We start from the raw sequence: 21,709 nt of genomic DNA on the forward strand, positions 1-21,709 counted from the left end.
AATGCATACATGGACAGTAAAGCTAAACATTAGCAAAACACAGTGTTGCATTAGTTCCACCAAACCCAAAAGAATTACTGAGAGCAATACGCCGCTTTTCACTTCTCCATTCTTGGGGTACTAGTGGAACATAATTGAGGTCAAACGGTGCCTCCGTCTGATCTAGATTTAGAGTAGGTGGTAAAATTCCATGATAACAACTCAAAGCAGTGAAAGCCGCCTCAATAGCTCCTGCAGCACCCAAAAGATGGCCTGTTGCTCCCTTTGTTGAGGAAACGGCAAGAGAATATGCGTGTTCTTTGAAGAGTCCTTTAATAGCCTGATTCTCTGCAGCGTCTCCTAGTGGAGTGGAGGTGGCATGAGCATTTATGTATGTTACATCTTCAGGGCAAATTCCAGCAACTTTCATTGCTGCTGACATGCACCTAGGGGAGGAGAATGAGAAAGAAAGAGATTCAAGTTACTTATGTTCCTACATTAGCCTGATTTTACATGGAATACTAAGCCATGGTTTAGCAGCACGCGTAAGGGTCTCCATGAACCTGAGCAAGCATCGAGTTCAAACACGCTTCTGCCTTCTCTCTTCTTCCAGGGTGGCTGGAAGTAGCATTTCTGTCAAGTTTAGCTTTGCTTTCAAAGAACCTTACTGAGAGCCAGTGTGGTGTAGTGGTTAAGAGCGGTAGTCTCGTAATCTGGTGAACTGGGTTCGCGTCTCCGCTCCTCCACATGCAGCTGCTGGGTGGCCTTGGGCTAGTCATACTCTCAGCCCCACTCACCTCACAGAGTGTTTGTTGTGGGGGGAGGAAGGGAAAGGAGAATGTTAGCCGCTTTGAGATTCCTTCGGGTAGTGATAAAGCGGGATATCAAATCCAAACTCTTCTATGAACCAAGGATCCTGGTTTACAACAAAGTGCTCTGTTTCTAAACAAGCCACTGTCTAACTATGAATATTATTTATTGTTATTGTTATTAAATTAATTTATACCTCGCCCATCTGGCTGGGTTGCCCCAGCCACTCTGGGTGGCTTCAAACACACACACAAATAATAATAAAACATCAAACATTAATAGTAACCATCAGATCCTATTTAAAAAGTCACAATGACTTTAAAATAAACAACTTATACCAAATAAAGCAGTATGCAATAATACATTAGAATCCAATAGTACAGTGTTTTTCAACCTTTTTTGGGCAAAGGCACACTTGTTTCGTGAAAAAAATCACGAGGCACACCACCATTAGAAAATGTTTAAAATTTTAACTCTGTGCCTACATTGACTATATATAAAGTAATTCTCTTGAATTTTTCAATTTTTCCCACGCCACACCAGGCAACATTTCGCGGCACACTAGTGTGCCGCGGAACAGTGGTTGAAAAACACTGCAATAGTACACACTAAAATTAAACATCAGCAAGTAATAATTAAACAGTTTACACTTATCAATTACAATAAAGAATTACTCATCCATAATCGATAAAAAATAGCAGCAAATCACAATATATAAAACACCACAAATCCTACAAAACGATGCAAAAGGATTAAATAAACAAGGACACGCAAACTAAAATTATTTTTAAAAAAACAAAAAAGCCTATCCCTGAATTCCTCTCCTCCCAGCTGCTTCTGCTGTTCTCAAAGTCATGGTCTGGGAAAGTCTGCCAGGGCTGGAGGGTGGGGCAAGGAAGGTGGTTCGCAGATTTAATCAGTTCACACATAATACTCAGCCAAGATTCTTTGAAAGTAAACTTGGCGCAAGCCCTCCTCCCAAACTTGCAGGAGGAGGAGGAGTGCATGACCTCAGCCCTCTCCTCAGATTCATGGAGGCTCATCCATGTGCCGCTAAACCACGGTTTAGTGTTGCATGTGAATGTGAATGCAGCCACTGTGCACGAAAGTGATTAAACCCTAAAACTACTATACTAGCACCATACATTCATCCATCATGCAACTCCACAAGACCGCCACTGTGTATTCAACATGCAGCCTCAGCGCATGAAAACGAGTAAGAATAAATTCCTTAGGATACATCCTTAAGGCAGGGATAAATGCATTTGTCTTGCATGTTAGGTCATGTTAATTGAAATATTCCATAGAATCTATGGCCAGGCTAATGCCGAAGTGGAAAATTCAGTCCTAATGAGCCGAAGGCATTAATTATCTTGAATGTTCTGCTGTGTTACTTGCCATCTTTAAAAGGAAATAATATTTCCACAAACACTAGTAGCAGCCATGTCTCTTTGAAACTGAACAAGCATATCTAATTAATGTAGATAAACATTGTCCTATTTCTTTTGCCATTCAAAATGGGTAAGGGAGATTGATTTTACTTCTGCAATATTATTAATCATTTCCAGAAGACTACTGGACAGATACAAAGTGCTTCACAATTCTTTTGTAACTTAATTCTATCAATTGCCTTCAAGGCAGGATTGAATAAGAGATCGTGGTTTGGCCAGGTGTGCCAACAAGATTTTCTGAGCCTGGTATATTGTATATGGATTGAGGCCCTTGCTGCACTCAAAAGAGAAGACAGAAATTTGCATAATTTGCATACGCTTTATGCCACTTACAATTTTGTACACTCTTTTGCAGGTGGGGCAGAGGAGTGCCCAAAAATAAATTGAGGGTCCCAAACAAGAAATAACATGTCTGACAGACAAAATATCAAGGTTTCCCCATAACTGGTGGTTCCCTCACTGCGAGAAGTGAGGTTACAGGGAACCAGGCAGAGGGCCTACTCGGTAGTGGCCCCCGCCTCTGTGGAACGCCCTCCCATCAGATGTCAAGGAAATAAACAACTATCCGACTTTTAGAAGACATCTGGTGGCAGAGTGGTGCATGCTCTAGTTATCTCCCGCTTGGACTACTGCAATGTGCTCTACGTGGGGCTACCTTTGAAGGTAACCCGGAAACTACAACAACTAATCCAGAATGTGGCAGCTAGACTGGTGACTGGGAGTGGCCGCCAAGACCATATAACACCAGTCCTGAAAGACCTACATTGGCTCCCAGTACGTTTCCGAGCACAATTCAAAGTGTTGGTGCTGACCTTTAAAGGCCAAATGGACTCTATACCTGAAGGAGCGTCTCCACCCCCATCGTTCAGTCCAGACACTGAGGTCCGGCTCCGAGGGCCTTCTGGTGGTTCCCTCAGTGCGAGAATTGAGGTGACAAGGAACCAGGCAAAGTGCCTTCTCGGTAGTGGTGCCCGCCCTGTGGAACGCCCTCCCATCAGATGTCAAGGAAATAAACAACTATCTAACTTTTAGAAGACATCTGAAGGCAGCCCTGTACAGGGTAGTTTTTAATCTTTGATCTTTTATTGTATTTTTAATATTCTGTTGGGAGCCGCCCAGAGTGGCTGGCAAAACCCAGCCAGATGAGCGGGGTATAAATAATGAATTGTTGTTGTTGCTGCTGCTGCTGCTGTTAACATGTCACAGAATTCAGAGTACACTGCAGAGCCATGGCTGAGTGCTAGAGTACAAGGTTTGTGTACAAATGGTCCCATGTTCAATTTCCAACATTTCAATGTTGGGATAGGAGAGACTGCTGCCTGAAACCCTGGAGAGCTGTCAATACCAGTGAATACGGAGCTATCTAAGCCAATCTGACTCAGCACAGTGGTACCTTGGGTTAAGAACTTAATTCGTTCTGGAGGTCCGTTCTTAACCTGAAACTGTTCTTAACCTGAGGTACCACTTTAGCTAATGCGGCCTCCCGCTGCCGCTGCGCCACTGCCGTGCAATTTCTGTTCTCATCCTGAAGCAAAGTTCTTAACCTGAGGTACTATTTCTGGGTTAGCAGCGTCTGTAACCTGAAGCATCTGTAACCTGAAGCGTCTGTAACCCGAGGTACCACTGTATATGACAGCTTCCAGACTGGGCTGGGAAGTTCAAAAATAAGTATTAAACATTACGGAATTTCTAACATATGGATTTATTCCCAATATAGAAAACAACTTTACAATTATTTAAATGTTCGTGGTTTTTACCTGAGGGCACCATCCCCATTTGGATTAGGGGCTGTTATGTGGCAAGCGTCACCTGAGAGTCCGTAGCCCAAAATTTCTGCGTACAGTTTAGCTCCTCTCCGTGCAGCATGCTCATATTCTTCCAAAACCAAAATGGCGGCACCTTCTCCCATGACAAATCCCTCCCTCAGCGGGTGGAATGGCCGGCAAGCCAGCTGGGGCCTTGAGTTAAAGCTAGTGCTCAGAGCCCGAGCTCTAGCAAACCCGGCTAGAGACAAAGGGCTAATGCAAGCCTCCGCCCCCCCAGCCAGCATCACATCAGCATCACCGTAGGCTACAAATCGAAAGGCGTCTCCGACAGCATGTGTTCCCGTGGTACAGGCCGTGGATACGGCATGGTTGGGTCCTTTCAGCTGGTATCTGATGCTAATATGACCTGCCGCCATATTGACCAAGATCTTTGGAACAAAGAATGGGCTGACTTTGTTGTAACCCTTTGTTGCGAACATCGAGGCCGTGTCAGAAATGTCTTCCAGCGGAACCATTCCCATCCCTATTGCCACACCAGCATTCAAATGGTCCAGTTCAGATTGTGGATGCCACCCAGAGTCTTTTATTGCTAGGTCGGCAGCAGCTATGGCCATAATGGTGGCAGATGACATGGCCTTGCTCTCTGATTTCGACACAAAGCTTTCTCTGTGGAACTGGCCCTCGCCAACTCCCTTCGGCACACAGGCGGCTATTTTACACGGGATGGCCGAATATTCCTCCCCTTCAAGAGCAACGACCCCACAGTTTCCCTGGAGAAGGTTGTTCCACACGAGTTGCGTTCCGACGCCCAGGGGCGACACCAACCCAATGCCTGTGACAACCACTCTCCTTCGGCTTCGAGGAGTTGTGCCCGTGCTCAAAGGCTTTCTTAAGATTCTCAAATGCCGGTGTACTTGGGAACCTTGAAGATTGAGGCATGCCGTTTTTAAGACATCCCTTGAGAAGTGGAGAAGCATGGCGGCAGTTTTCAGAAATGAATTCCTGTAGGACGAAAAGGCAACTCTATTATTCTTAATTATTATGGAATCATTTATGGAGAAAAACAGTGGGTGCACTACATTTAAAAGAAACAAAGATGTTCTTTCTAATCCATGCCTGTTTTTCATTTAAAGAATTTATTAGTTGCAATTTGATACCAGCAGTGCTATTTTTCTAGAAAAAGAGGCGCCTCCCTTGTTCTCTAATAATAGTAATGACTCCCAATGGAGTGGTGTCGGAACTGAGTTCTGGTGAGTTCTGGCTAAAAAAAAAGCCTTGGATAGCAGGGATAATTTACTTCCAAATTATTCTAACACAGAACAATGCTGAAATTGGCCTTTGGGCTACATGTCAAAATAATGAATGGGTCAATACACAAGAATTAAAATGTACATGACAGCTTCCAAGTTAATATTTTTTAGAAAGGCCCATCTGCTATTATGCTACCTGCTCAAGAAACACTCTGAAATCAGAACTCGACCTTGTTCAGCTCTCTTGTGAAGATGGGAATCAATTAAGAGGTAAAGCAATTTCAGCTGGGACCCTGCAAAGGCTGTATATTTCAGTCCCAATATACAGCCTTTGCAGGGTTTGAACTGAAATTGTTTACAATAACTTATTGTTGTTGTTCAGTCGTTCAGTCGTGTCCGACTCTTTGTGACCCCAGGGACCAGAGCACGCCAGGCACGCCTATCTTTCACTGCCTCCCGCAGTTTGGCCAAACTCATACTAGTTGCTTCGAGAACACTATCCAACCATCTCATCCTCTGTCGTCCCCTTCTCCTTGTGCCCTCCATCTTTCCCAACATCAGGGTCTTTTCTAGGGAGTCTTCCTTTCTCATGAGGTGGCCAAAGTACTGGAGCCTCAACTTCAGGATCTGTCCTTCCAGTGAGCACTCAGGGCTGATTTCTTTAAGGATGGATAATTTTGATCTTTTTGCAGTCCACGGGACTCTCAAGAGTCTCCTCCAGCACCATAATTCAAAAGCATCAATTCTTCGGAGATCAGTCTTCTTTATGGTCCAGCTCTCACTTCCATACATTACTACTGGGAAAACCATAGCTTTAACGATACGGACAATAACTTATTAGCTCACAACAAAATAAAAAATAAAATAAAAAAATCCTTCCAGTAACACCTTAGAGACCAACTAAGCACCTTAGAGACCAACTTATTAACTCACAGTTTGCTAGGAGACATCACCATGATATAGTTGGCAGATTAGACAAATAATCAAAATAATTGGCACAATAACTAGCTATATCATAAGCAACTCAGTTAGCCCAATAGGTTTGCACTGTATAGTATTCTAAGGCTTGGACAAGTTAGTTCATATACTTGTTTCCTTTCCTGTCTTTTCTCTGACGAGGACCCAGTGTGGTGTAGTGGTCAGACTAGGACCTGGGAGACTAGGGTTCAAATCCCTGCTCAGTCATGAAACTCACTGGATTACCTTGAGCCAATCACAGACACTCAGCCTAACCCTACCTCATAGGGTTGTTGTGAGGATCAAATGGTAAGGAAGGGGGGACATGTATGTCACCTTGAGCTCATTGGAGGAAAGGTGAGAAATATATGTGACAAATAAATAAATAAATAAATAAATAAAAAACAACCTGTTTTGGGGCACCCAAGGGATTTGACATACCCTTTAGGATTGTTGCTCTCCCCATTCCCCCACCCCCATGCTTTTGAGCAGCAGAATTCAAAAACTGAATGAGGCAAACTGCTTTTCAAGGTCTCCTCATCTTCAATAGCAGTTTATTATACCTCATGCAGTAGCCCCCTATCCAGCAAAAGTTAATTGTGAATAGGGTTGCAATCCTAAATGCATCTACTAAGGAGTAAGGCCCATTGACTACAGTGGGACTTACTTCTGAGAAAACATGCATAGAATTGTACTGCAAGTTCTTCCAAAAGCAACAAGGCTTTTCAGTGGGACATGGAGCCAGATCCTAAGCATGTTTATCGTGAAGTAAATCTCACAGGGTTAACTGTAATTGGACTTAACTCTGTGCCAAGTGTGGATAGGATTGCAGCCTCCATCATTATGATTACATTTGTGCTGGGCTTTAGACAATCTGCAGAATTTTGAAAGGAATATCTGCAGTGCTTTTTTTCTTGGAGGACGCAGGGGTACGCATACCCCTAAACATTTTGTGAATCTTTGTACTTTTGTCCATTTACTATATTTTTTCCCCTGATTTGAACTATAAAATGGTATTTTTTGAGTCAAAATGAGAGCACCCCTAAACATTTTTTTAAAGGAGAAAAAGCACTGAATATTTGAATTGTAGAATCAGATTTGCACAATACAGAGGACACAGATCTGTTCATCTGAACGCACAGAAGATGTAACATGGTGCAGTTTTCAGCTGGGATGAAAGCATGCGTGATGCCAAAGTTGAAGAGTGTGCATTTTCTGCGATGATGGATGAAGATTGTGCTTGACCACCTGACACAATAAATGCACCTGCTTCATTCTGCTGAGGATTGACTCCCTCCGAGCAGCATAGATCACCTAACAAATATAGGTGAGTCTGATTGATTTCTCCATATATATATATATATATATATATATATAGTTTTCAGAATTGCACACACACAAAAATGACAAAACATGGCACGACTGACCAAAAAAAATGAAAAAATTGTCCAGTAGCACCTTAGAGAGTTACCAACTAAGTTTGTTCTTGCTGTTACAGGTAGGTAGCAGTGTTGGTCTGCCATAGTCAGAACAAAACAAAATAAAAAATTCCTTCCAGTGCACACGAAAGCTCATACCAAGAACAAACTTAGTTGGTCTCTAAGGTGCTACTGGAAGGAATTTTTTATTTTGTTTTGTTTTGTTCTTGCTATAAGCTTTCGTGTTTAGGGGGCGGGGCTAAAATACTAAACATGTTATTTTGCAAAACATAAGCATGAGATCATAGCATAAACCAGTTTCAATGAATCCTTCAACAAATCAACCTGGGAAATGCAGAATAATAGGGAGCCTGATTTCTTTCTAACCCAAAGGGAGCGCCTAGTTTGGTCACTCGCATTTCTGGTGAAAAGAACCAGAAAGAAGCTGGTTCTTGAGCTTTGAGATCTAGAGTTTCGATGTGATGGCAGTGGCGTCATTCTCGCTACTGCGCATGTTCAACAACCCTAAAACAACCCCCCCCCCCCAAAAAAAAACCGCGCGGGGCGGGGCGAGAACGTCGCCGCCGTCGCTGCGTTCACAGAAGTTTCTGAAAGGGGAGGGAGGATTCCGCCCGCTCGCTTCACTTTCTGGAGTTGCCGCCGCCGCCGCCTGAGTCAGCTTTATCAAGAATTGAGTGCGGGCGGGCGCACAGCAAAGCACAAGTTCCTTGCTCGCTGGCAAGGACATCCGGGGTGGTCAAGTGCCGCTGTGGGAGGATGGCTGCCGCCGTGGGACCCTCCGCAGCGGCGCGCTCGTCACTGAATCCCACAGAGACGTTTTTAGAGGCCTCCCGTTTGCTGCTTACCTATGCGGATAAATAGCATCAGGTGAGTGGGGGTGCGGACGGGCCCGGCAAACAACAGTGCCGAGGGTGGTGAGACGGCTTGCGCCTGTGTCGTCTCCTCGCGGAGGCCGCCGGGACACGACGGCGCGTCTTGGTTAAATAAAAGCTTTTGGACCATGGATGAAAGAGCTGCGTGTAAGTGCCGCGGGCGGGTAAGGCAGTGATTTGCCTTGACGTTGTCGTGTTTACACAGAGTATCGGTTTGCCCATGTTGCGTTGGGTCAGCTGCAACCAGATCTCTCCCTCCTGTGGGGCCAGTTGCTTAAAAATAGCAGTCGTGAAGCCCTCTGTCTTGCATCTGCTCTGTGGCCTTACCATTGTGCCCATTCATTGCATCAGGGTGTATATATAATATAGCATGAAGCTGCATCTCGGTGCTCCTATTGAACTGTGAGACACATGCTTCTGGCCTACTGTGATAGGAAGCCTTCCCATCTGCAGCATGCCTGGTAGATCGTAATTTTGAAGAACCTGTTTGTGGTGGCAGGCACCACACGCAGATTAGATTAGAGAGCCTGGGAATGATAATAAATTACGAGAACCTCTGTGTATATACAGAGTGCATTTCCTTCTCCACTGGATTTGTTATAGTGCTTTCAGGCCAGAGAAGTTAAGATGTCAGAATGAATGCAACAGAAAGGCCCAGAACAGCCATTTTAGAAATAAAGTTGTTGCACAAGCAAAAAATCAAAATAAATCAAAATACTGGGGTGTGTTAAAGAAGCCCGAGGAAACAATCTGGAACGCTACCAAGATATCCCAAACCAGAACGTTTATATGAGGTATAGAATGAAATGATGTGGAAATCCTCCAGAAATCTTAAGAATCCACCTTTTAAAGTAATTGAGCAGATTATTATTTAGGACTGGGGGAGGGGAGGAGGGGAAAACCACTGCTTTTGAAAAATGCTAAATAACTAAATTCACACCAAGAGAAATTCAGCCTTGAAGAGTGCTTTTCTTTTTTTTACAGTAGACAGCTGTTTTAAAATACTGCCCAGAAATTTACCGGTAATTGATTAGCTGCATATCAAACTGCATAATTGAAATGCCCTCACAGGACCAAATGGGAATCATGTCAATCTACACACTGAATGTACCTTCTAAGTACCGTAGTTAAAATGAGTTTTCAAAGATCCCAGGATATCTGGTTCTGAGGTATTCTAAAGAATCAGACTGGCACACTCTACAGAGTAAAATGAAATTGGAACTTAAAGCAAGAAATGTAGCTTCCTTTTTAAGGTTGTGGCTTACTTCACCACTCCTATTTAGTTCCTGTTTATTAGGATTCCTTCTGTAAACTTTTGCCTAGGCAATCCCAGGAATAGGAAGTGTTTTTAGACTTCCGGGGTTGGTACATCAGAATAATTCTAGTTCAATCTGGTGTGCAGATCTGATTATTTTGGATGCCTTGTAACATGGTGTTTCAGGTTGTTTTAATAGTAAAAATGGGTTCTGGTTAGGAAGTGTTAATAAAATGTCAGTTTTATTGGGTCTCATTACTAAATAAGGTTCTTAAGTCTCTGAATGGGAAAGGTTTTGGCATTAAAGATATGTGTGATAGCTAGTGATGCTCCTTTTGTTCAACCTATATCAATTTTTTCTTCTTACACACGTTCACCAGCTTCTGAGTAGACATATACAGGATTGTGCTGTTAATTCCATATATTTCAGTTAGATTTCTGTGAAGAAAGATTAATGACTTGTATAATGAAAGGGCAATGGGGTTGCTGCATTTAATACAACAGATTCCTGTTACCAGTTTCATGCCTGAAACTTCCCTAAGCTGAGAAAATACCCGGTTTCTCTTCAAAGCCTCTTCATGTGGCCGTGACAGCTGGTTCAGCAACTGGTTGTCATTTGTTTCTCTGAGCCCAGGGACAGACACTTCAAAGAGGAAGAGAGAATGATCACATGGAGTCTGTCCTTAGAAGTGAGGATTCACAGAAGTAATAATTCTTTTCCTGCTAGTTGGAAAGTACGGATCAATAAAACCCATGCATATTGATCAGTTAAGATTATGTGCTGGGAGATTCTAGGCTAACTAGCTTGGGCTGATGGGAGTTGTAGTCCAAAACATCTGGAGGGCACCAGGTTGTTAAAGGCTGTTCTAGGCACCAAAAAGAAAGAGAGAGGCTTTGCTTGATGCTGACAGGATGCAACATTTGCCACTAAGCAGTGTTAGAAACTGGGATAGAAAAGCTAGGAGCCAAATGGCTTCTGGGACTTGGGTTGTGGGCGCCGAAACGGAATGTCTAGTTGCCACAGCGGGGTGTATATGTGTCAGCAACACTTTTTATTTATTATTTTGATAAGCATGAATTAATATGCAATTCACATAAGTGACACATTGTTAATATATTTTTAGCAGAAATTGTTAATACATATTTAATTTGGTGTTTACAATAAAAAATATTGGTACCGCACTCCAGTTTTCAAAACACTCTACTCTTTATTGTTAAACTCCTTTTTTTCTCTTTATTTATTATTTAAAAAATACACATACAAATACACATTTACACAAACACACAAAATAAACATATACATATTGCTATCCTTTTCTTTTCTTATTCACAAACAATATCTTGAAATATATAACTGTACGCAATATAAGTATAATAGTTTAAAAATGCAATGAGGATAATTGGAGGTGCAAGATATTGTTAAACTCCTTAACATATTATCTATCCTTAACATATGCTTCAAAGCACATGAATTTCAGTAATCCTTGAGTGTCAGCCAGGTGCATACTTTTTGAGGTGCTCGCAAATGAAGAATGTTTAGGTGAAAAATGCGCCTGGTGCCCTGCTAATTTCGAACCCTGGCACACCAGGGATGCATCCCTAGAGAGGGCATTTCACATATATGTTACTGAGAGTATTTTCCTAATATGGGAAGTTTAGGGATGCAGTAGAAGGTCTCTAAGGATGACAGCATCCTTTGGGCAAGAGTATCTGGGAGAAGTCAGTCCCAAGACATTTTTTCTTTTACCAGTAACTAAAAACAAGAACTTTGAATCACGTCCAGAAATAGCTCACCAGCCAGTATAGTGACTAGCTATGTACCCTACAGCTGGTCCTAGTTAGCTTCTTGGCAGCTGAATTTTGAACAGACTGAAGTTTCCGAGAAATCTTCAGAGACAAACCCAGAACAATAGGTTGTGGTAATTAATCTGAGGTGTGTGTGTGTGTGTGTGTGTGTTGAGTTGCCATGGTGTGGAGAACAGCCAGGTTTTTATCTCTGTTTGCTTTTCTATATGCATAAGATTGGACTCCATGGATGAAATCTTAAGCATGGTTATGGAACATCTGAGAACATGTTGTTAAGGCTTCAATGTTTAATGTGCATTTAAGAGAGCAACTACAGCTTCGTAAGCTGAAAACGTTACATTCAACTCCAAGTGTGCTTTTACTTGGAAATAAGTTCCACTGAGATCATTATAAGTATACTTAGGATTGGGGTGTGAATGATAGAATCGACACCTGTGATGATAATATCGACTTCCAGCTGTACACAGATGAGGAAGAATCTTGTATTAAGAACATGAGGCAAGAACAAAGTTCCAAATTCTGTTTTTCCCATAGTGGCCATTACAAAGCCTATGGGATGCCTGCAAGCAGGACACCAGCCACAAAATTTCCCTCTCCTGTTGCTCCACGGTAACTGGTTTGCTGAGGCATAATGGTTCACTGAAGGGACACAGGTGGCACTGTGGGTTAAACCACAGAGCCTAGGACTTGCCGATCAGAAGGTCAGCAGTTTGAATCCCCATGACGGGGTGAGCTCCCGTTGCTCGGTCCCTGCTCCTGCCAACCTAGCAGTTTGAAAGCACGTCAAAGTGCAAGTAGATAAATAGGTACCGCTCCAGCGGGAAGGTAAACGCCGTTTCCATGCGCTGCTCTGGTTCGCCAGAAGCAGCTTAGTCATACTGGCCACATGACCCGGAAGCTGTATGCTGGCTCCCTCAGCCTATAAAGCGAGATGAGCGCTGCAACCCTAGAGTCCGCGACTGGAACTAATGGTCAGGGGTCCCTTTAGCTTTACCTTTCTCTGATGCTTTTCTAAAAGCAGTCTTTGCCAGGTTGCAATGTTGAATGAAAAACTGGAAAGTATACTGGGGGACTGAGGTGTGCCACTCGGTGTTTTTTCCTCCAGCTGTTTCCTCGCTTAAGATCCCTTTCCTTATCTACTTCCTCCCCCGGGGAAAATATATATTTATTATTATTTTTTATAAAATTTCTATCCCAAGAAAGTCTTTTTCGGTCTTTTCTATCCCCCCAAAAGGTCTTTTTCAGTCTTTTCTTGTGCTGGGGAAAAAAAGAAGCTGGGGGAAGAGAGAATTTGGAGTGGTGCAACAGCCAGAGAAGACAGTTTAGCAGCAGTACTAGTCCTCCACTCAAGATTGCAGCTTCCTGATGATAATAATGGTGGTGATTATGATAATGATAACATGAATACACACAGGTGTGTGTCACACCTGAGTTTCAGCCTGAGACTCAGTGACATGGGCTCATGTTCTAACCATACTGGAACATAGAAACCTTGTACTGTACCAGCCTGGACACAGAAGTTGTTGAGGTGCTTTTGAAGGAAATCGGCAAAAACGACACTGCCAACATGGGTTGCCATACGTCCAGATTTTCCCAGACATTCTGACGATTTCTGCCCAGACATTTCTCCTGGCTGCAGTATTCCGGGTATTTTCAGGAAATTCCGGGTACAGTGGTATCTCGGTTTACAAACTTAATCCATTCCGGAAGTCCGCTCTTAAACTGAACCTGTTCTTAAACCAAGGCGCGCTTTCCCTAAAGAGGGCTCATGCCGTCAGTGCCATTCCACTGTTTGGCTTCCATTCTTAGACTGAGGTAAATTTCACAAACCGGGACACTACTTCCGGTTTTGCGGGGTTCGTAAACCAGATAGTTCGTAAACAAGGCTGTTCTTAAACTGTGGTACCACTGTATATGACAACCCTAGGACAGCTCAGTTGATTAGAGCATGGTGCTGATAATGCCAAGGTTGCAGGTTTGATCCCCATATGGGATAGCTGTTTTGCAGGGGGTTGGACCATAGCTGTCAACCTTCCTTTTTTGCAGTGGGAAACGGCACTGGAATAAGGGAATTTCCTGCAAAAAAAGGGAAAGTTGACAGCTATGGGTTGGACTAGATCAGGCATAGGCAAACCCAGCCCTCCAGATGTTTTGAGACTGTAATTCCCATCACCGCCCTGACCACTGGTCCTGTTAGCTAGGGATGGTGGGCGTTGTAGTCCCAAAACATCTGGAGGGCCGAGTTTGCCTGTGCCTGGACTAGATGATCATCAGGATCCCTTTCAACTCTACAATTCTATGATTCTAAGTCAGGCCATTGGTTCCTCTGACTCAGTATGGCCTACACTGATTGTCAGCAGGACCTCAGGTTTTCAGGCTTTGAGCCTCCGTTTCCATTGTGGAAAATCATAACAGTGGCTTGCCATACAGGGTTACTGTGAGCATAAGCAATAAAAGACCTGAAAAGATCTTTTTGAAACTTAATTTGCTACATAAACAATTAACAGTAGCACATGCGAATTGTGAATCCGCCCAACACCACTGCAGACACCAAAAAGTCCTTTCGGGATAAGACCAATGTGCTGCAGGAAGCCATAGCTGAAATGTGAGAGCAGTGTTCCAGGTTGCTTAAATCAAATTAAAACACTGTTTTTTGTAAGTAACTTGAAAGCAATCTTTACATTTTTCTTTTAAATCTATCAGACACCCAAATGAATAAAAATATTGGTCTATTCGGATTGAAAACCAAGCCATTTTCAATAGATTGTTGCCTGTCGGAGGAGCTGTGGAATGTCCTTTTGAAATGGGGTTTGAAGAGGTGAGTACCTTCAGATGGGACATATCCATATAAAACCGCCTTTCCCAACCTGGTGCCCTCCAGATGTTTTGGATCCTTCTGGCCAGGTCCCTTACTGTGAGAAGTGAGGTTACAGGGAACCAGGCAGAGGGGTTTTTCGGCAGCCCTGTGGAATGCACCCCCATCAGATGTCAAGGAAACAAAGAACTACCCAACTTTTAGAAGACATTTGATGTTTTATTATGTTTTTGTATGTGTTGGAAGCTGCCCTGAGTGGCTGCAACCCAGCCAGATGGGTGAGGTGGTATTATCTTATCATTATCATTATCATTATCATTATCATTATCATGGTCATTACACATTTGGCACTCTTTCCTCCTTCAGACTTTATCCCGATGTATGAACAGTGTGGGAGCAGGGCCAGAGCAGGATATTATATTTGAACCATATGGCCATTAAAACAGGGCTATGGGTTGTTTCTTCAGGGATGATAAAGCACCAAGGACTGCGATCCCATATCCTTAGCCCTAGGACTAATCCCCACTGAATTCCGTGGAACTTGTATGAGTAGATATGCCTAGGCTTGCACTGTAAATAATTCAGTCCAGGTGCAAATCCAAGTGGAGATGCTAGTGCTGAATTTTTTATTTATATATTTTTTCATCTTGATACGGAAGACTTTTGACTTTTGTAACTATCATTTCAGGGGGGAAACCCGTCTCGTTTTTCCTAAGGACGACACATCGATTGAGCAGCTGCGCAAAATCCGAGACCTAATTGCTGGGGAGAGAAATAGCCGATTGAATGGATCGAATACAGCCGAAATGTCAGGATCCTCTCGGAGAGTAACAGACATGCAGCCTGTTGCACACCGGCCATCGAGAACTGTTGATTCCAGTCAGGACCCAACTGCTCAGCCTGCTGTCATGGTAACCACTTCAGAACTCTGATACGTTGGACAAGGAGATAGTATGCGAAAATTTCAGTTTCTCCCTCGAGCTGAGTTCTTTAATTCATGTAGCAACTCTTGGGAAGAGTTTTCACCTCTCCGTCTGCGAAATGCCGATAGTTATATTGCATCGGACATTGAGATGGTGGGTGTGGCTTGGGGGGGGGAACCACCTTGTGAGCCAAATTGTGACCCCTTAATTTGGCCTGTAGCCCAGAGGTTCTTCATTCCTGATGCAGAGACACACTGAAATCACTTCCTTGTGGGAGAAAGCATGAAGCCTGCATGTACATATCATTTTGTTGCGCGATTGTACCTTGGTGCGTGTTGCTGAGTGTACGTACGCAGATGCTACTTATCTCTTGATCAGGTGTGAGGAACCTTTGGCACTCTGGATGTCACAGAACTACAATTCCCATCATTCCTGGCCATTGATCAGACTCGCTGGGGCTCATGAGAACTGTCGTTCAGCAGCATCTGGTGGGCCAGAAGTTACCCATACCTACTCTATATAAATGGGGAGTCTCCAGCTTTCCAACCTCACATGGAAGGAAACTAAGACAAGGGCCACTGAGTTCTATTAAGATTCACCAGGAGGGAAAAGAGAGAGAAATTCCACAAGTTTTGATTTAATATGTAACAAAAAAAAAGTCACACTCAGGCTGGAGAACATGGGGCATTTCGTTATTCTTCCCATGTGTTGCAAAGTCTAGATTCAGAAAGCCTGTTGCTGAAACCGAAGTATACCTGGTTTGGAGTTACAAATGAAGGTGCTTTTTTTTTTTTTTGCTTTCTCTTCCAACTGACTCATACCATGGAATGATTCACTTCCAGATATTGAGGGGCCAGGCATGGTCTCTGATGATTCCCCGTTCTGAGTACTCTCAGAGGATCTTAATCAGAGAGCCCTGACTGGCATCAGGTTGTGATTCCCAAAGGGACAGACATCAAGAAGGCTGTGTCTTGTTTGCCTTATATTTGACCGTGATTGACGGTTCCAGTAATCCGGTAAATGTCCCCGTGTTTCACTTGGCTCAGATCTGGGCCTGCTGCTTGGACTATATTAGAGCCACACTTCGAGCAGTAATATTTGTCAGTGCCTATACGTGGGTCGGCTTTTGTGCTCATTCAACCTTTAATCCAGGGATGGGGAACCTGAGGCCCACCCGATGTTATTGGTCTGCAGTTCCTCTCTTCCATGGCCATTGGCCATCCTGCCCGGGGCTGGTGAGAGTTGGGAGTCCAACAGCAGGTGGAAGCTTTCTCCATTCCTGTTTTTAGCCTCTCATTATCCACACCAGTCTTCTTCATACACATACAGACCTTGATCAAAGAGAGGGCAATTACCACATCAGCATGTGTACCCAGCAGAACCACTTGGTATTTCTCTTTCCTTAACAGAAGGCCCATTTCAGGACTAAAGGAATCAATTCACTGGTTTGTCTCCATTTTTTTTAAAAAAAGTTATGCTTGTGCAGAAGCCAGAGGAAAGGGGCGGGTGGCAGGTCTTTCCTGTCCCCACCCTGCTTCCCAGAGTGCTCAATAAGCCTCTCCCAAGTGGTGGAACTCCTGAATGGGATGGGCTACCGGGTAGTAGGAATGTGGATTGCTAAAAATTGGGCAAAAACCCCTTTACTGCTTTTGGCTATCAGCTCTCCCCCTCAGACCCCCAAATCACAGTACATCCTATTCAGGGGGTGGCCTGAATGTCAGGAATGGTGTCTGGGGGTGCTGCCAGCAGAGGAGAGGTTAGGAAAACCATGTTCTACTTAGCTCCTTTTGGTGCTTCTCTAGGTTCCAGTTCTCAGTAGATTGTGCTCCCCATTCCCATGTGAATATTCCTCTTTAGACCATTTAGAAGGACAAATGACCAGAACTTGTTAGAAAATCTGTTTGAGGCAACTGAAACGAGACATTTTCACACCCCGCCATTTCAGACATTTGAATCAATCTTCTTGAAGACACTTCAATCAAACTTTCTGCATGTAATGGTATATGAGAACCCTAGTTTACAAAAGAAAGCCTTGGCTTGCATCCCAATCCAAGAACTGAGCAAGAATGCTCATGAGAAGCTGATCCAAGCAAGGAAAATGGACAGAGGTAATAATCTGAATATGATTTGGAAACCTGACGATATTAACTAGAGCATTTGTGCACAAGTAGGCATATTTCTATCAATGTACAAAATAGAAGGGGGAAGCATTTCAGAATTAGCAGCTGCCAAGTATGGGGCATTGATGTGGTTTTTCTTTAAGAATGTTATTTTACATCTAAAATAAATACTGCCCCAATCCCCCAAATTCATATGCAGCTAAGAATTACTGTTTAGCACCTGTGTACACCGAAAACAAAGAGTTGTTTTGATGTTGATTCCATCACCGTTGACTTGATCCTCTTTAAGCAGCTCCCTTTTTGTCATTGGCCTGGTTCACGTGTTATGCCTAGCCAAAATGTTGGCTTAGCACAAACAGTGTGGGCTCCCAGAGAGCTTCTAATAAACCCTTTGCTCTTCCCCGGTTCTTTTTGCTGCTGTGCTAAGTCAGGTTTGTCTTAGCATGTCAAAACATGGGCTCTGCTATTGAGCTACAGCCCTCTCTCTCCCCCCAGGTGCATCTCCACTTCAGGTACCTACTTTGTGTCTTTAGAAAACCAGTAACGCTTTCAAGTTCTATACCAGATTTGCCTTGATTATTTCCCTGTCCTCATTGGGAAATTGCTCACGATTTCTGGTCTGCTTAGGCTGCAGCCTTGTGCATGCTTGCCTGGGAGTAAACACCAGTGACTTTTTTCTTAGTAAACATTCCTGGGATTGCACTGTTCTAGCAAGCCTGGATAGCTCACTTGGTTGGAGCGTGGTGCTGATAATGCCACGGTTGCAGGTTTGATCCCCATATGGGACAACGACATGTTCCTGCATTGCAAGGGGTTGGACTAGATGATCCACAGGGTCCCTCCCAACTCTACAATTCTGTGATTCTGTGAATTAGATAGTCACACATTCCGTTGTAATTGCTTTTATTTTAATTTTTACAGGCTCCCTGTTGAACGAACAGGACATGCTGTTGCTGGAGCTCCTGAACTGGTTTAAATGTGATTTTTTCCAATGGGTAAATAACCTTCTGTGCAGCAGATGTGGGGGCCAGACGGAATCTAAAGAAAATTTGTCGCCTAGCGATGACGATCTGAGATGGGACGCGAGTAGGGTTGAAAATCACTTCTGTAACCATTGCCAATTCAGCAACCGGTTTCCAAGGTTTGTATAGGACGTAGGTGGGTTAACAATTTGATCTGTGTTTGAAACGGTACGATCAGTACAGCCGTACCTTGGTTCCCCAACGCCTTGGTACTCAGGACATTTTGACTCCCGAATGCCAAAAACCCAGAAATAAATGTTCCGGTTTTTGAACGTTTTTCGGAAGACGAACGTCCGACACAGCTTCCGATTGAGTGCAGGAAGCTCCTGCAGCCAATCGGAAGCCGCACCTTGGTTTTTCAAATGGTTTCGGGAGTTGAACGGCCTCCCAGAACGGATTAAGTTCGAGAACCAAGGTTCCACTGTACGTTTTTGGGAAGCCACTTTTCCACTTATTTATTGACAAATCCCTCGTATAGCACGTGAGAATGATAATGCCCTTGAAGATACTCTTAGCCCTGCTTTCTGTTTTGCTGACAGGTAGCACAGAATAATGGATTTGTCACTCAACTCCCTTCAAGCCCAGCCAGCTTAACCAATGGCCATGAGTGATGGTAGTTGTAGAAACTTTGGCCCTTCTAGATGTTGCTGTACTACAACTCCCATGATCCCCAGCAAGCATGGCTAATGTCCAAGAACGATGGGAGCCCTCAAAAACAGAGGGCTGGCCAGAGGTTCAACCACCCATTACAAGATAGGTTCAGAAGCACTGTCTCCATTCAGATATCCCGTGTTTCAGAAATTTGCAGGTGGCAGTTGAGATTGAGCCCCCTGTAGTCTGAATAAATGCAAAATATCAACATACCAAAGTTAGTTCCGTTGGCTGTGCTTTCAGCAGAGGTTGTAAGATGGGATGTCCTTGGTCAGCAGTTACCGTACTTTTCTGTGTATAAGACTAAGGTTTTTTTTTTACTAAAAATAATGTTAAAAAGGGGGGTAGTCTTATACACGGGGCAATCTCCCTCTATTTTCTTAATTTTGAGTCCCCCAAAATAGGGGGGTGTCTTATACACGGGGGCGTGTTATACACAGAAAAATACAGTACTCAAGTTTGATAGCAGGTAGGGATTTGGGGATTTAAAGCAGGGGCTAGATCACGGAAGAAGCCTATATATTACTTCTTTGTGTATTACATTTGTGTATTGCTTTAATGTCACTGCACTCTAGGTGGTTCCACAAATTAAAATGATGGTTTACATTTTTGATGCAAAAACGATAGGGAAGTATGGGGGGGTGGGACACCCATGACCACTGTGTGAGGGAGTTATTGGGAGGGAATTATCTAACTAGCATATTTGAATAATGTAGCATTTCAAAATGTTGGCAGCTTATGATAATGGTTTTAGGTATTCGTGGCAATGACAGCAACACACACACCCCTTTTAAAAATAAAAAAATGTGCACAGGTACAACAATCCCGAGAAACTTCTGGAAACTAGGCGTGGCCGTTGCGGAGAATGGTCCAACTGCTTCACCCTCTTCTGCAGAGCTGTGGGTTTTGAAGCAAGATATATTTGGGATGCAACAGGTATCATTACAACTCTCTCTCTCTCTCTCTCTCTCTCTCTCTCTAGCTTCCTGAGATGGAGGAGGTGCCTTTACAATGTTGGTTACTTTCCTCTGGCTTTTCTCTCCTGCAGATCATGTGTGGACCGAAGTTTATTCCTCATCCCAGCAGAGATGGCTTCACTGCGACCCTTGTGAAAACGTCTGCGACAAACCTCTCCTCTATGAGATGGGCTGGGGGAAAAAGCTCTCCTACATTATTGCATTCTCTAAAGACGAGGTAGGAGAGGCGGTGTGGATTTCAAATAAAGGCAATGGCTCGCAAAGGAAAGTTTTCCCTTTAAGCATTTTTAAAGCAGTCCAATCATTTCTTGACAAAGGAAAGAGGAGCACTTTCCTGGAGTAGTTCTGATATTGCAGTGTGTGAAATTTTGAGCTACTTCATAGCCAGTGTGGTGTGCTGTTGGAAGGTCAGACTAAAAGGTAAAAAGGAAAGGGACCCCTGGACGGTTCAGTCCAGTCAAAGGCGACTAGGGTTGCAGCACTCATCTCACTTTCAGGCCAAGGGAACCGGCGTTTGTCCACAGTCAGCTTTCTGGGTCATGTGTCCAGCATGACTAAACCCCTTCTGGTGCAACGGGACACCGTGACGGAAACCAGAGAGCACGGAAACACTGTTTACCTTCCCGCCGCAGCGGTACCTATTTAACTACTTGCACTGGCGTGCTTTCGAACTGCTAGGTTGACAGGAGCTGGGACAGAGCAACGGGAGCTCACCCCATCGTGGGGATTCGAACTGCCGACCTTCTGATCAGCAAGCCCAAGAGGCTCAGCGGCTTAGACCACAGAGCCACCTGCATCCCTACCCGGAAGGTCAGACTAGGCCCTGGAAGACTAGGGTTGAAATCCCCATTCAGCCATGAAGCTCGCTTGCGGCCCTCACCAGCTCTCAGGCACCTACTTTGCAGGTTTTTTATAATATGCAGATGCAGGGAGCCCTGTACGCCGCCATCTTGACTTCCTTGGAGCAGGGAGTGGGGAGACGGGATATGTATATAATAAAAAATCAAATGCTGTATGTAATACTTTGTAATCCCCCCCATTCTTCTTTTTCAACTCATGCTTTTCAGGTTGTTGACGTCACCTGGCGCTACTCTTGTAAGCATGAAGACCTGCTCCCACGGAGGACCCAGGTCAAAGAAGCAGTCCTACGACAAACCATCAATAACCTTAATAAAGTGGTGGGTCCCTTTATTTTAGCGCAGGCTGGTTATATTGCGCAAGTATTGAAACGTAAGCTGCTCTTGAATCGGGGACTCGATCAATCAATAGATTTTTATTGTTTATAGCCAACGGCCATCACAATGCAATATAAGCACAAATCACAGAACCACAGAACGAAAGACATAACATGCACCAGACCAAGACAAATCTACAATGTCTGGAATGTCTCCCAACGTGTTGCAGTTCAAAGTTGTTAATAGAGGGCAACACGTTGTGAAATTTTGTTTCTGTTTTTTTTTTTTATTAACGTTTTGGAAAATACGACTTTTTATGTGGACGGAGTGACCGTTACAAGACAGTGAAATCATGGTGTTGGACCTTTGCCATACGAGTGTCAGCTTGTGACTAGAACTGGGTGATATATTGATAAATTGTCTGAAACTGGTATGGTGTTC

At 43.8% G+C, this 21,709-nt stretch overlaps 2 protein-coding genes across 5 annotated transcripts in view; one reads left to right on the forward strand and one right to left on the reverse strand.

Moving 5' to 3' along the window:
* OXSM (3-oxoacyl-ACP synthase, mitochondrial) lies at window positions 1-8,599 on the reverse strand. Its single transcript, XM_033165075.1, has 3 exons — window positions 8,498-8,599; window positions 3,998-5,008; window positions 1-425 (listed from the first exon to the last, which is right to left on the reverse strand). The coding sequence occupies exons 2-3, from the start codon at window positions 4,981-4,983 to the stop codon at window positions 23-25; spliced, it is 1,389 nt and encodes a 462-aa protein (XP_033020966.1). The 5' UTR covers window positions 4,984-5,008; window positions 8,498-8,599; the 3' UTR covers window positions 1-22.
* Window positions 8,309-21,709, forward strand: part of NGLY1 (N-glycanase 1) — a 22,971-nt gene continuing 9,570 nt past the window's right edge. The window contains exons 1-8 of one of the 4 annotated variants that reach the window (XM_033165071.1): window positions 8,312-8,519; window positions 14,289-14,403; window positions 15,089-15,311; window positions 17,269-17,431; window positions 18,365-18,584; window positions 19,931-20,052; window positions 20,165-20,310; window positions 21,161-21,271. In XM_033165071.1, the coding sequence (XP_033020962.1) occupies window positions 14,297-14,403; window positions 15,089-15,311; window positions 17,269-17,431; window positions 18,365-18,584; window positions 19,931-20,052; window positions 20,165-20,310; window positions 21,161-21,271 (1,092 nt within the window). In that variant the 5' untranslated portion in view covers window positions 8,312-8,519; window positions 14,289-14,296. The other 3 variants (XM_033165072.1, XM_033165074.1, XM_033165073.1) reach the window with 3 other exon arrangements.

This window comes from Lacerta agilis, chromosome 12, assembly GCF_009819535.1.
Source record: "Lacerta agilis isolate rLacAgi1 chromosome 12, rLacAgi1.pri, whole genome shotgun sequence".
Taxonomy (NCBI): domain Eukaryota; kingdom Metazoa; phylum Chordata; class Lepidosauria; order Squamata; family Lacertidae; genus Lacerta; species Lacerta agilis.